The 12,344-nt window shown below is 42.9% G+C and overlaps 1 protein-coding gene across 1 annotated transcript; it reads right to left on the minus strand.

Annotated features, from left to right (window-relative positions):
* Positions 1–273: 273 nt before the first annotated feature.
* On the minus strand, positions 274–10,771 carry nfx1 (nuclear transcription factor, X-box binding 1). Its single transcript, XM_028969313.1, has 24 exons — positions 10,555–10,771; positions 7,312–8,316; positions 7,008–7,169; positions 6,834–6,911; positions 6,623–6,728; positions 6,272–6,343; positions 5,791–5,930; positions 5,463–5,562; positions 4,439–4,656; positions 4,196–4,293; positions 4,044–4,074; positions 3,857–3,933; positions 3,578–3,686; positions 3,329–3,448; positions 3,161–3,240; positions 2,830–3,063; positions 2,023–2,096; positions 1,826–1,927; positions 1,670–1,711; positions 1,421–1,516; positions 1,240–1,306; positions 985–1,130; positions 566–670; positions 274–441 (listed from the first exon to the last, which is right to left on the minus strand). Exons 1-24 carry the CDS (start codon positions 10,574–10,576, stop codon positions 366–368), a joined length of 3,360 nt encoding a protein of 1,119 aa, XP_028825146.1. The 5' UTR covers positions 10,577–10,771; the 3' UTR covers positions 274–365.
* Between the last annotated feature and the right edge of the window lie 1,573 nt (positions 10,772–12,344).

Here is a 12,344-nt window from a genome sequence, read left to right on the forward strand (position 1 = left end):
AACATCTTGAAAAAATCTGAGAACCTATTGTCATGGAAATTTTGAAACCCCCCATCTAGTGGTCATATTGTGAAAAAGATATTGCAGAAAGGAAAATATTAGCACATTCCAAATAAAGCTTATTTTACTTCATATGTATAAGATATTCACATACTACTTGTACTTTAGCCAGCTTGAGTGTTCAACTGACTCACAAAACTAATATCACTATGAAATTATAAGCTTTCTAATCTAGTTTAATGAATGAGTGCTTTCTCGGCATTGTGCAGCAGCTATGGTAGTAAATAAGGATTTATTTGCAAATTCAGGATTAAGGTGCAAACATTGATATTACTTTATTTTAAGAGCCTGGTTCAGAGTTAGACTCAGTCCTGAACGTCAAAGTAATCAATGGCGCTTTCTTCTTTAGTTGGTTTCAGCCAGCCACTTCCACTTTCACTCCTGTCAGCACAAAAACAAGACATTTTGTTCACACAGGGGAAAAAAAAAAAAGAATTAAACCTAGAATAAACTTTGATGGGATAATTAAATAAAAAACCACCAGCTGTTTGCTCTCTGTGCTTACTTGCTGCTGTGCTGTTTGATGTGGGCGATTGGAGGTGGGGCCCTTGCTGTGGTCTCTCTTTCTATCAGGGCAGTCAGGGTGGAGTTTGGACAGGCAGATTTCCCCCTGCAAAAATGAAAACAGGCTGCGCTGAACACTTTGGGCTACTGGTTAAATGTGTTGTCCTGACACTAAGGGTCAGTGACACGCCCAAAGCAATAAGATTTATCATGGCATATATAATACAGAAAATGCCCCTGCAGAGATGTTGCACAGCAGCATGAGAACTAACAAATGACAAAGGAGGTGCCGGGTACACCTACTTATTAAATAAAGAGATTAGATAAATATTGTAATGAATTGTTAATTATTATGACAATCACATTTGTCCAACCCTATATTATAGTAGTAAGTACAGTTCTACAATGACAGATGCTGACCTGATTGCAGTGATGACCACATTGCGCTTGGGCTCACTGTCATAGCTGACGCTCTCCACCCCGTATACCTCAGCCAGCTCATGAACTATTCGCCGGTGTTCCCTGTTCATGGGGGGGAAACAGTAACTCCGCTTTGGCTGCTTACCCTGTGACAAACACAAACCCATTACTATTCCATTTTATATGATGGCAAAAGTTTCCACATTCATTTTAATAAGTTAAGAGACAAAAACAGAAATGTGCTTACTGACTTACCTTGTTTGCATGTTCAATCAGGTTATTAATTTCTTCTTCGACTTCACTGACAAATTTAAACTCCTTTCTGGATTGACAAAGGTGACATTTGACTCAGTAAAGAGGTCTTAATACTTACATAATCGTACATTTTCTTTGTCATTGTGACCTTTTAAATGTGCAAATCAAAAAGAAAATACACCTGGCATCCTCTTTAAGAGTGTCACTGTACTTGGATGTAGATCTGAGACTGAAAGGATCATTGGATTGGTCAATTTGCAGGGCTTCAGCCAATCGCCTGTCAGCAGATAACAACAGTGAATATTCGATGCACAAAGCACAAAAATGTAGGAATATCAAATTATTTAACAGACAGAGAAATTAACCAATGTGGACCAAAAAACATATCTAAAAACAATAAAATATAAAAAACTATTTATGTTTGGCAAACCTGTTCCTCTCCAGTGTCGCACACTCCTGATCACACTCCAACCTAAAACACATGCATTAAAAATAACAAAACATACCAATGAGTGTGAGAGGCTGTGTAAGGGTAGCTTGAGTAAGAGTGTGTGCATATGGACAGTGTGTGTTGTTGGATAAGGACCTGGGTTGCTTGCGTTCCTTTTTGGGAATGAGCTGTCCAATATCCACAGAATCTCCAAGCTGCAAGTCTGAAAGTTTACTCGCCATGGCGATGGCTGCATATCTTTACAACACAAACACGCAAAAATCACATATGAGTGTAAGACAAAGAATCTCTCGAACAGAAAAATCAAATGAGCTATATACAGTGAAACAAACCTCTGGTATGAACTGAAGGCCTCTGTGCATGGCACCATCTCCTTCTTACGGCCACACTCACACTGCAGCTCCACCTAGAGCCCAAGAGTCTAATTCATAAGTCATCAGAGCCACTTTCTCCTCTCATCTTTGCCACTAAGACAAATTGCTAACTAAGACTAATGTCTATAAAGACATATTATTTTAAAAGTTCTGAAACTGAAAGGGAGACCCAAGTCAGGAATGTGTTAATGAAACGTTCACCTCTGTCAAACCTTATGAATCACCACTGCCATTAAATGAATGATTAATGTGCAATAAAGAACATGAAGTCAAGAGTAATTCTTTTTTGAATCCATATAATCTGGAATCTAATCTGGGCATTACATTTTAATGCAATTAAACTCTTAAGGGCAGTCATTTTCCCAGCACCTCAGTGAAAATGAAGTGATGGTCATTGTGAAGCACAGCACACGGTGCACACAACAAAATGTGTCCTCTGCATTTAACCCATCACCCTTGGTGAGCAGTGGGAGCAGCGTATGGGCATGGTACTTTGCTCAGTGGCACCTTGGCAGCTCGGGATTCAAACTGGCGACCTTCCACTTACAGGTCTGATTCCTTAACCTCTAGGCCACCACTGCCCCATATATTGAAGTGCGGTAAGCTCTCACACTCACTTGTTGCTTAAATGAAACTGCTGGTGATCTGCGTGGTGTAAGTTATCAATAAATTCTGTCTAACATTTTTAAAAATTAGAAAAAACTGAAGATCCACTGATAACCCTCCAGAAAGGGTCAACAAGGGGGTCATCAAATCACCACAGACCTTAGTAGTGCATGTACTGCGTGGGCATGGCATCCCATGGTGGCATGAGGCAGCGCATGGGTGTCCACAGTCAGGGCGGGGCGTGACACAGGGCTGCCGGCAGGGCTCACAATCACCCAGGCAATCCCCACGGTGACAGATTCGGCAACAGCGATGAAAGCCACACGGAAGGAGCTTATTACAGGCTAGACCACAGGAGATGTCCTGTAGGTGGCATGGGATGTTGCTCCGTTGCTGGATGAGAGAAATTAAAACTCTTAACATGATACACGTTACGCTTCAAACAGTGTGATGAACAGTAAAAGTGAAAGGCTGCCCTTGTGTTCCTTACCTCATGCATTCCCATGCACCATTTCTTTGTGAGGTAGGTACATGGTGGGCATTTCTCTTCGCTGTGGCAGTTGTGAAACACTTGTGGGAAAGAAAAAAACACACATAATTCAGAATAATGTACTGCACTTCACAAGTTTGCAAATAATCTGATAGAATCCGCTGGTACCCGGGTGATCACACTCGTGCTGACGGGTACAAGGGTTCTTGCACTCTGGTGGTTTGGTGCCACATGGGATGGGTGGATATAGTACTGTTTCACCACAGTAACATGTCAGTTCATCAAAGCCTGTGGAACACAAATCCAAACACATTTGAGATGTAGCTGAACTGAAGGTGTGTGAGGTGTTAGAGTAAACAGATCTTTCACAGCTGGGTGGGTGTGATAGAAGGTGTGTGTATAGAAGAGTAGACTCACTCGTCTGCCAGCAGGGTTGGCAGTTACCACGGTGGCAGAGCTCCTGGCAGCGATGGAGGCCACAGTTCAGTTTGTAGCCACAGATAAGAGAACACTTGTGCTCCACGTCCTGCAATGCAGGCACATAAAAAAATAAAAAAAACATAATATGGGCTTTTTCGAAGGTCTGGTTGAGATCCAATACTTCTGGTCATTTCTCTGTACTTGTGTAGTCTGGACATAATAAGATCACCACTGTATATTTAGGCAAATAACAGATTCATGAATACCACCACTCACCACACAGCACAGCTCTCCACATTTGTGACGGCCACAAAATCGCTTCTTGTTGCATCGCTTCTCGCAAGTAAATTCATCTGCCAAAGAAAAACAAGGGCCATTACATACCTGATTTACAAAATCTGCAGAAGCAGTTCACAAGATCACTGTGGTTTTGAGACAATCATTGCATCTGATAAGTTCTTACTTTCATACTGGACACTTGCACATGGAACCTCCTGAATAAGACAAACATGAATGATTCAAAGCAGGAAAGATTGTTATATTAGATTAGATTCAACTTTATTGTCATTACACATGTACAAGTACAGGGCAAAACTTGCACTGAAAATGACTTACTTTAGTTTTGGAGCCACACCTGCACTTGACTGTGGACGTGAGGAAACACGGGCCACAGATGCCCTCATGACACAGCTTCTCACACATGTGGATGATGTCTGGAAAGATACCATGTCCCACTAATCAGCGTCATTTACAAATGCTCATGTGACTTGAAGGCTGCCATCCAAAGCTCTGCTTTATGTCTTTGTCCTACTGCCATGAACACAAAAATACTTTGTCACTGTCTACTGTCTCTCTCACCATTGGAGCCACAAGGCAGTGGCTTTCCACAGGTTTTGCTGCAGGATGGTATGGGGTCCGCACAGGAGCGTCTTTCAGGGTAGCCCAACTCCATCAGTTTACTCAGAGGCGTCTGACCACAAGGGCAGGAGCGAACAAGCTTAGGTGAACGGAGGCATGACTGGCATGATCCAGCATGGCAAACCTGCTGGCATGTGTGGATCTGGCAGTCCAGAACCCTGTTGAGATTTAAAAAAAAAAAAAAGTAATTTATACAGGAGCAATGAAGCAGAGTAAGTAAAATAATAAATAAGGGTAGTTAAAGAAGACAGAACAAACATAGAGGCGCAATCATAATTGCATAATAACAAATATGCAAACATGGTTACAGTGAGAGACTTTATAACTTGAAAAAACTAAGGCTGCACGATGGCAAGGGAACAAGGCTTTTATATTTTGTATTTCACATCCTATGAAAATATTTCATTTTTTATATTTAACAATAAAGATGAACTTTCATTTACCTGCTTATTTGGAAAAATTACTATAGACAGGGCAGGGCCAAACACAGAGGCATTTTGTTTAGATTTGTCAACAACTATAGACAGTGAACTAACTATGCAACATATACAGGTACCAGAACAGAAGCTGTGCCTTTCCTATGAGGTGGGAAGGCAGACACTCTGGTCTGTAACATGAATACACAAAATGCTGTAAACATTAAAGATAAAATAAAACCTTATGAAATGTTGTGCATTGATTCTTCGTTCATAATTATAGCCGTATGTGGTGCGAGATTATATATGCGAGTCTCTCTCTCTCTGTCTCTCTCTCTCTCTCTTTCAACCCCAAATGAAGGACAATTTCTTGCAGTCTCACTTGGTCACAATTTGAGGTTGCCGCCCAGTCTGTGCTTTTGTTCACCCCCTGGTGGTGATTTTGATTAAAATTTGATTACTGTGCAGCCCTAGCAAAAACACATTAGTCTTTTAATGAATTAAAGTGAAAGGTTTAGCTTACTCTACTGTACTCCCTATTAACTCACTTTCCACATGGCTTTTGACAAGAGAAATAGCCTGAGCCATCAAAGCTGTCCTTATCCGTCCCACATGACACAGTCCTGGATCCTGCACCACAGTAGCAAACTGCAGAACACAAAGATCAAAAGTTGAAAAGTGTCAGAGGCCTACCCTGAAGGGGATGAGCAGAAAGATGGAGGGAGGAATGGAGGATGAATAGAGATTTAAGACATAACATAACACACAGTACACCACTGTGCAAATGTTGTGCGCCCTGTTGGATAATGTTTTGGGCAATGTGTAAAAACAGATCTACAATGTCCTGCAGTGTTCTGCAGATGGCCAAAAACTGACCTTGGTGGACACTGAGCTGGCAAAGCTTGCACTGCCCACTGTGACACACCTGGGCACAGGTGTGTTCCCCACAGTTGAGTAAGGCATTGCACACCTGCTCACAGCGAATGGCAACAGACTGGCTGCAGCGGACTTGCTGGCTACGGAGAGAAGATGGATTTAACAGCAGTTCACTACAATGCATTGAAAAAACTGACTGTAGAACATTTTCAACAGTTCTTCCAAATGTTGAGGACAGATTACAGACCCATTTTATAGGACAACAAATTAAATACTGTGCTGGGGTTTTCGAAATATTAAAGTGAGCCTTATGCGAGTAATAGAATGATATTATACCATGTAAAAAAAAATGTTTGAAAAAGCTCAGAAAAGTATAGAGTCAGAGTTGATGACACCGTATTACATTTACATAACAGTATAAAAATATATTGTGAGCTGAAATCAATTCATTAAACAGTTCTGACCATGATTGGCTTTATACCTGGTTCTTCCACAAATGCAGGATTTCGTTACAAAAGCAGGACACTGTGGACATGGCCCAGGGTGGCACAGACTGTGGACCAATAAGCAGACAGAAATATAGGACAATCAAAACCATGTGACATGCACACAGGTCCTTACACGTGGGCAACACGTGGGTGACTGATGTAATGCTGCTCAGCTCCAGACCCGTATTCTTTATAGCTGTACTGACTGTCCAAAAGCATTACATATGCAGCAGACAAAAGGTCAAAGGTTGTATTCATTTGTGAATAATACAAACCAACAAACAAAAAGAACCTGCCCCTCAACTTTGCTTACAACCTCATTATTTGTCCCAAAGTGGCCTCACATGTTGCATGGGTGACTGCAGTCTGCTGCAGTCCTCTTCTTTCCGCAGAGGTCTCCACAGCTGTGGGGGATCTCACTTCTCTGCCATTCTGGGTTGGTCACTTTCCCTGCAAATAACAGCAAAAGGTTCAGCAAACTGGAAATAGTTGAGCCTGAGAACTTTATAAAAGGAATTTAATACAGGAAAACCAACAGCACTGCAGTGTTCTCACCACAGAAGCACATATAAGAGTTGGGTGCTCGAAAGGCAACATTCTGGCAGGCAGGGCATCTCCACCCTTCACTCCCGTCTGTAAAACAACGTTTTTATTCATGATTTATTTTGTTACAAACTGTGGGTAGTTTAGTTTTAGCAGCATCTTAGAATGATTTTTGGTTTTCATTACCGTGTGCCTGAGAAGCAGGAGAGCGAGCCCATTTCTTAATGCAGTTGAGGTGGAAGACATGGAAGCAACTCTGACAGCTCCAAACGGGTGCCATGACTCGAACGGCCTCACAGCACACCATACACTCGTATTTCTCCGCAGTCAACTGCTCTATTAAACAACCTGAGAAAAAAAAAAAAATCAAAAACGTAACAGTGAACAATTCAAGCATAAGACACAAGCAAGACACATTACATGGAAAAGAACTAGCAATACAAGGACATAACATCCAGTGTGGTGGGACCTGCAGCAAGGAAACGCTCACCTGTCTGGGTCTCTTTACTTTTTGGGACGGCCATAAATTGTCTCTGGCCAGGTGTCTGATCAGGACCACCAGTCCGTTTCTGTCCACGATCTTGTAATGGGGTGCGTCTGCTCGGGCCTCTCCCTGGACCACTCCTCCTGCTGAGCTCCTCTGGAGTATTTAATGGACTCGCTATTGCTGACGATGGCCTTTGTTCATGATCCCCTCTCATCTGCACCTCTGCCTGATGGTGGTCCCTCCAACTTCCTCTGGAGTAGCGATGGTCAGCAGCTCTCTTTTTAGATTCACCATGGGTCTCTTTCTCTCCCATCCTCCAAGTCCTTCGGTTCTGGAACCTTGCATCGTGCTCGGAACGACAACTGACATCTTGAGGCTTACTGGGAGGGCAGTCCCTTGCTCCAGAATGGCAGTTTTCTTGGTTTTCCTCCTTCTCCTTAAGAAATGGCACTCTGACATTTTTTTCTTCATGTGCTCTCCTTGGCTCCTGGTTGAATTTTCTTGACTTTTTGGGACGCGCGTCACGGTGTTCTTCACTGGCCTGCACATCTTCTTCTCTGTGACTTTGCCTGTATAACCCTTCTAATTCAAGGTGGTGATTGGTTGGGTGCACTAGATTTGGGATTTGACTACTATCCTCATTCAAACCGAGAAGACTGCTATTACCTGGCTTCTGCCATCTGGGAAACTGCCCACTTCTAGGCTGTCTTCCATTGCCACTCTGCTCTCCACTTTCACCTCGTCCTCTCCCTCCTCCTCCACCACCACCACCTCTGCCCCTTCCACCCCTTCCTCTACCTCTCCTCATGTCATCTCTTGTGGAGTCTTCATGACTATGGTGTGTACTCTTGTCACTATTAAGGGGATGCTTTGGGTGGGAGCCATTGTGGTGACCTCTCCAGTTCTGGTCCTGATCAGACCTGGGCTTTCCTCTCCTGGCACGGGGATACTGGTTGCGTTTTTCTTGTGGGACAAATTCTGCAGTGTCTGGATTCAGTTCCAGTGTGTCTAGAAACCAAAAGGAGTAACAACTTTCAAAAATGTATTCCATATATGTGCAGTTCTGAAATATATATGGATTTTCAAAGACCTATACAGCTGCTGGAAGACATTCTGCTCAAAAAATACTGCTCAAAAAATAAAGGGAACACTTAAACAACACAATGTAACTCCAAGTCAATCACATTTCTGTGAAATCAAACTGTCCACTTAGGAAGCAACATCAATCAATTTCACATGCTGTTGTGCTAAGGGAATAGACAACATGTGGAAATTATAGGCAGGCGTGGTTCTGCTGGTGGTGACCATTTCACACAAGACCAATGTTTTCGACGTTACTACGGCAGGTGCGTTCTAAGAACTCTAAGAAAAATTTATAAGCTTTTGCCACCAATTCATGTCTTTTTACTCCTGCAAGATTAAACACACTGACTTTGCACAGAGATTTAGTGACTTTGAAGCACGAAAAAAATAATTTCAAGTTGATCACACCACATACTGCATTCAGCAAGACAATTGAAGAAGTGCACTATGGGATTTGTAGTTTGTGTGTTATCACCACTTCATATTGCCAGACCTTAATAATAGAAATATATAAAGTGATTTATTGTGATTTGGCCACCCCTGCCAGAGTATTCTCCTCTGGTATAAAAATAGTATTATTTCTGCTTGTGTCAGCTCCTGATTAAAGTAATAATGAATGCGTTCATCCATGATGCTGATGATTAGCTCCAATCAAACAAATCAGTAAAAAAAAAAAATCTCAATACTACAAGTTGCTATATTGAGATAACAAAATAAAAGTGATATTGCATGTCCTCTATGGACTTCCATAGTATGGTGAACAGAGTCAGCCTGTCAAGTGATACTCATGGCTCGTCGAATTGGAAGAGCAGAGAAACTCGAGAAACCTCTAGCCTCACTTAAATCTCATGCTCCTGTGTCGGAGCATTATGGCACAATCAAAGAGGAGGTGGTATTCCGGTGGATGGTGATCCACTGATGTGGTGGAAAAGCATTAAATGTAAATGCAGTCACCTCACCACAATGGCAAGACGCACCTCAGTGCCTAGCAAGTGGGTGTTCTCAACAGCAGGGCACACAGTTACAGAAAAGACGTCTACACTCCCCAGAAAACGTAGATATCATCATTTTGGGAAAAAAAGCATGTCTGCTTTGCTTTATTTCTTCTTTTTTGCTTATGGACATAACCTAGCGGTTAAGGAAGCGGCCCCGTAATCAGAAGGTTGCCGGTTCGAATCCAGATCCGCCAAGGTACCACTGAGGTGCCACTGAGCAAAGCACCGTCCCATAACACTGCTCCCCGGGCGCCGGTCATGGCTGCCCACTGCTCACTCAGGGTGATGGGTTAAATGCACAGGACAAATTTCACTGTGTGCACCGTGTGCTGTGCTGCTGTGTATCACATGTGACAATCACTTTACTTTTTTTTTTTTTTTTTTTAGGCCATCATGCCCTATATTGCACCTTAATAATAACTTTATATAATTGTGTAGAATGAGTGTTGAGTTTAATGATTTCAAGTAGTTACAGGGACTGTCCCTGTAACTACTGATTGTAAGTCGCTCTGGATAAGGGCATCAAATAAATGCTGCATATGTAAATGTAACTATGTATAGAACAAAATATTTTATAAAAATATTAAATTCTTTCAGATCTAGGATTGCGTTCCTTTTTTTGAGCAGCGTATTTCAATCATACTTGCCCGTATTCTGCTCTGACAACACTGACAACCCATCCGAAACAACATCCATCCTTTTCTGGATCTACATTCGTCTCCAGGTCTGGAAACTGGGGTGCACGATAGCTTTTAAACCCCGGTTTGGCTAACAGGATCAAGGGGACTTTGGTTTCTCTGGACTAGGTCCTCAGCCAAAGCACTTCCTACTACAATGACGGCAAACCCGTCTCATTTACCGAATAGTTCATGGAATTTTCGGAACATTCACAGAATCCATTCAATGTACGTGTAGTGAAATTAAGACTTTTTAGGGAAACAACATGGCAGCTTAAACCCACTCACTCCGCCAGCCTTCCCTAAACACCGGTGCCTTTCTTTTCATCTTTTTTTTTACATGACAGCCGACTTCGTACTAACCGCCGACTGGGGTTATTACACACGCTAATAAACGCCGGCGAGCTGGCGAGTTCATTATGCGTAACTATCGTGACCGAGCGAACTCTCGGTTAGCACCGTTAGCTGGCTGGCTAATCGGTAATGCGTACCAGCGGCGGCAGCTTCGGCCATCCAGGCACGACCCGCTTAAGGTCTCCAGGCGGCGGCGGCGGAGCAGCGCTTCTCCGCACTCGGACTGTTAAATCCACCGATGAAACAAGGGCCGCTGCGAGCGGCTGGAAACTCGTCGTTCTTTTTTCTATCTCTCTCCGGCACTGTTCACTTTCGGTGATTACGCCAATTGGACCTGGGCGAAGCGCCGACGAAGGTACCACGTGGTCTGTGACGTCATCGCGGTCACGGTCACGGCGTGATGAAAAAGCCACCAAGCTGACTTCTCCTTATCACTCAGTGTCACTGTATCCCAGATAGGAAAGAATTCAGAACCTACGTTACAGAACTTAAGTATATAGATATTACATTTTACATTTACAGCATTTATCAGACGCCCTTATGAGGCAGTGGTGGCCTAGCGGTTAAGGAAGCGGCCCGTAATCAGAAGGTTGCCGGTTCGAATCCCGATCCGCCAAGGTGCCACTGAGGTGCCACTGAGCAAAGCACCGTCCCCACACACTGCTCCCCGGGCGCCTGTCACGGCTGCCCACTGCTCACTCAGGGTGATGGGATAAATGCAGAGGACAAATTTCACTGTGTGCACCGTGTGCTGTGCTGCTGTGTATCACATGTGACGATCACTTCACTTTAGTTTATCCAGAGCTACATACTATCAGTAGTTACAGGGACAGTCCCCCCCTGGAGACACTTAGAGTTTCTAAGTGTCTTGCTCAGGGACACAATGGTAGTAAGCAGGATATGAATCTGGGTCTTCTGGTTCATAGGCGAGTGTGTTACCCACTAGGCTACTACCACCCTGTTATTAACCCCACATGCATAAATGTGGAGAGGCCCATTATCAGCAACATTTAGTCTTGAGATACAGTGGGATGCTGAATTGATGTAATCTACACATCCCAAGGTCTTCCAGTAGTTTCCCACAAATGGAGGAAATCCATCAACGGCTATTCCTTGTTTATTTTGTAATCTTTTCATGTTTTTAAACTTCTTAGTTTTATTTTAAGTTTTACTTTCAGTGCATCAATCAATCAAAACAATCAAAACAATCAAATCAATCAATCAAAACAAATTCTTCTTATAATAAACCAATGTATGGGGCAGTGGTGGTGGGTTCAAACCCCAATCTGCCAAGGTGCAACCGAGGTCACCTTGAGCAAGATACAGTCCCCACACACTGCTCACTTAAAAGGCAGCGGTCACATTTCAGGCACAGATACGTCGACCATTCTTTGTCAGGTTAGTTCAGGTGAGACTTTTATAGTATGAATGTCCTCCACATCGCTGATTGTTATGAGAACAGTTCATTGGCTCATTGGCACTGTAGCCCAAAATAGTTACTGTTATCTGTGTGTTTGTTAAGCCCTCGCTAGTTATCTGATTGGATTGAATGGTTTGGACATTGTGCACGAATGTATGTGTTTTAGTGTCAGAGTGTTATTTGGCTTCTGAGATTAAACACACATGTGCGTAATGGAGTGTGTGACTACAAGATGAACAGCAGAAGAAAATATTTAGGTCAGTAAGAGGGACAAAGTCATGTTAGGTTTCACCATAGAAACATAGAAATATGTTTCTATCACCTCTCAGCTGATAGAAACATATTTTAAAAATTTGATTAACAGGACCTACTTTAAGAGCCTAAGCCAACTGCAGGATTTTGTGTGTGTGTGTGTGTGAGAGAGAGAGATAGAGAGAGACCGATTGATATCTGCCCTGTCAGGTTTGGTGCTGGACTCATCCCCATGTGAAACTACCTGCAATTATC

This window comes from Denticeps clupeoides, chromosome 2, assembly GCF_900700375.1.
Source record: "Denticeps clupeoides chromosome 2, fDenClu1.1, whole genome shotgun sequence".
Taxonomy (NCBI): Eukaryota; Metazoa; Chordata; class Actinopteri; order Clupeiformes; family Denticipitidae; genus Denticeps; species Denticeps clupeoides.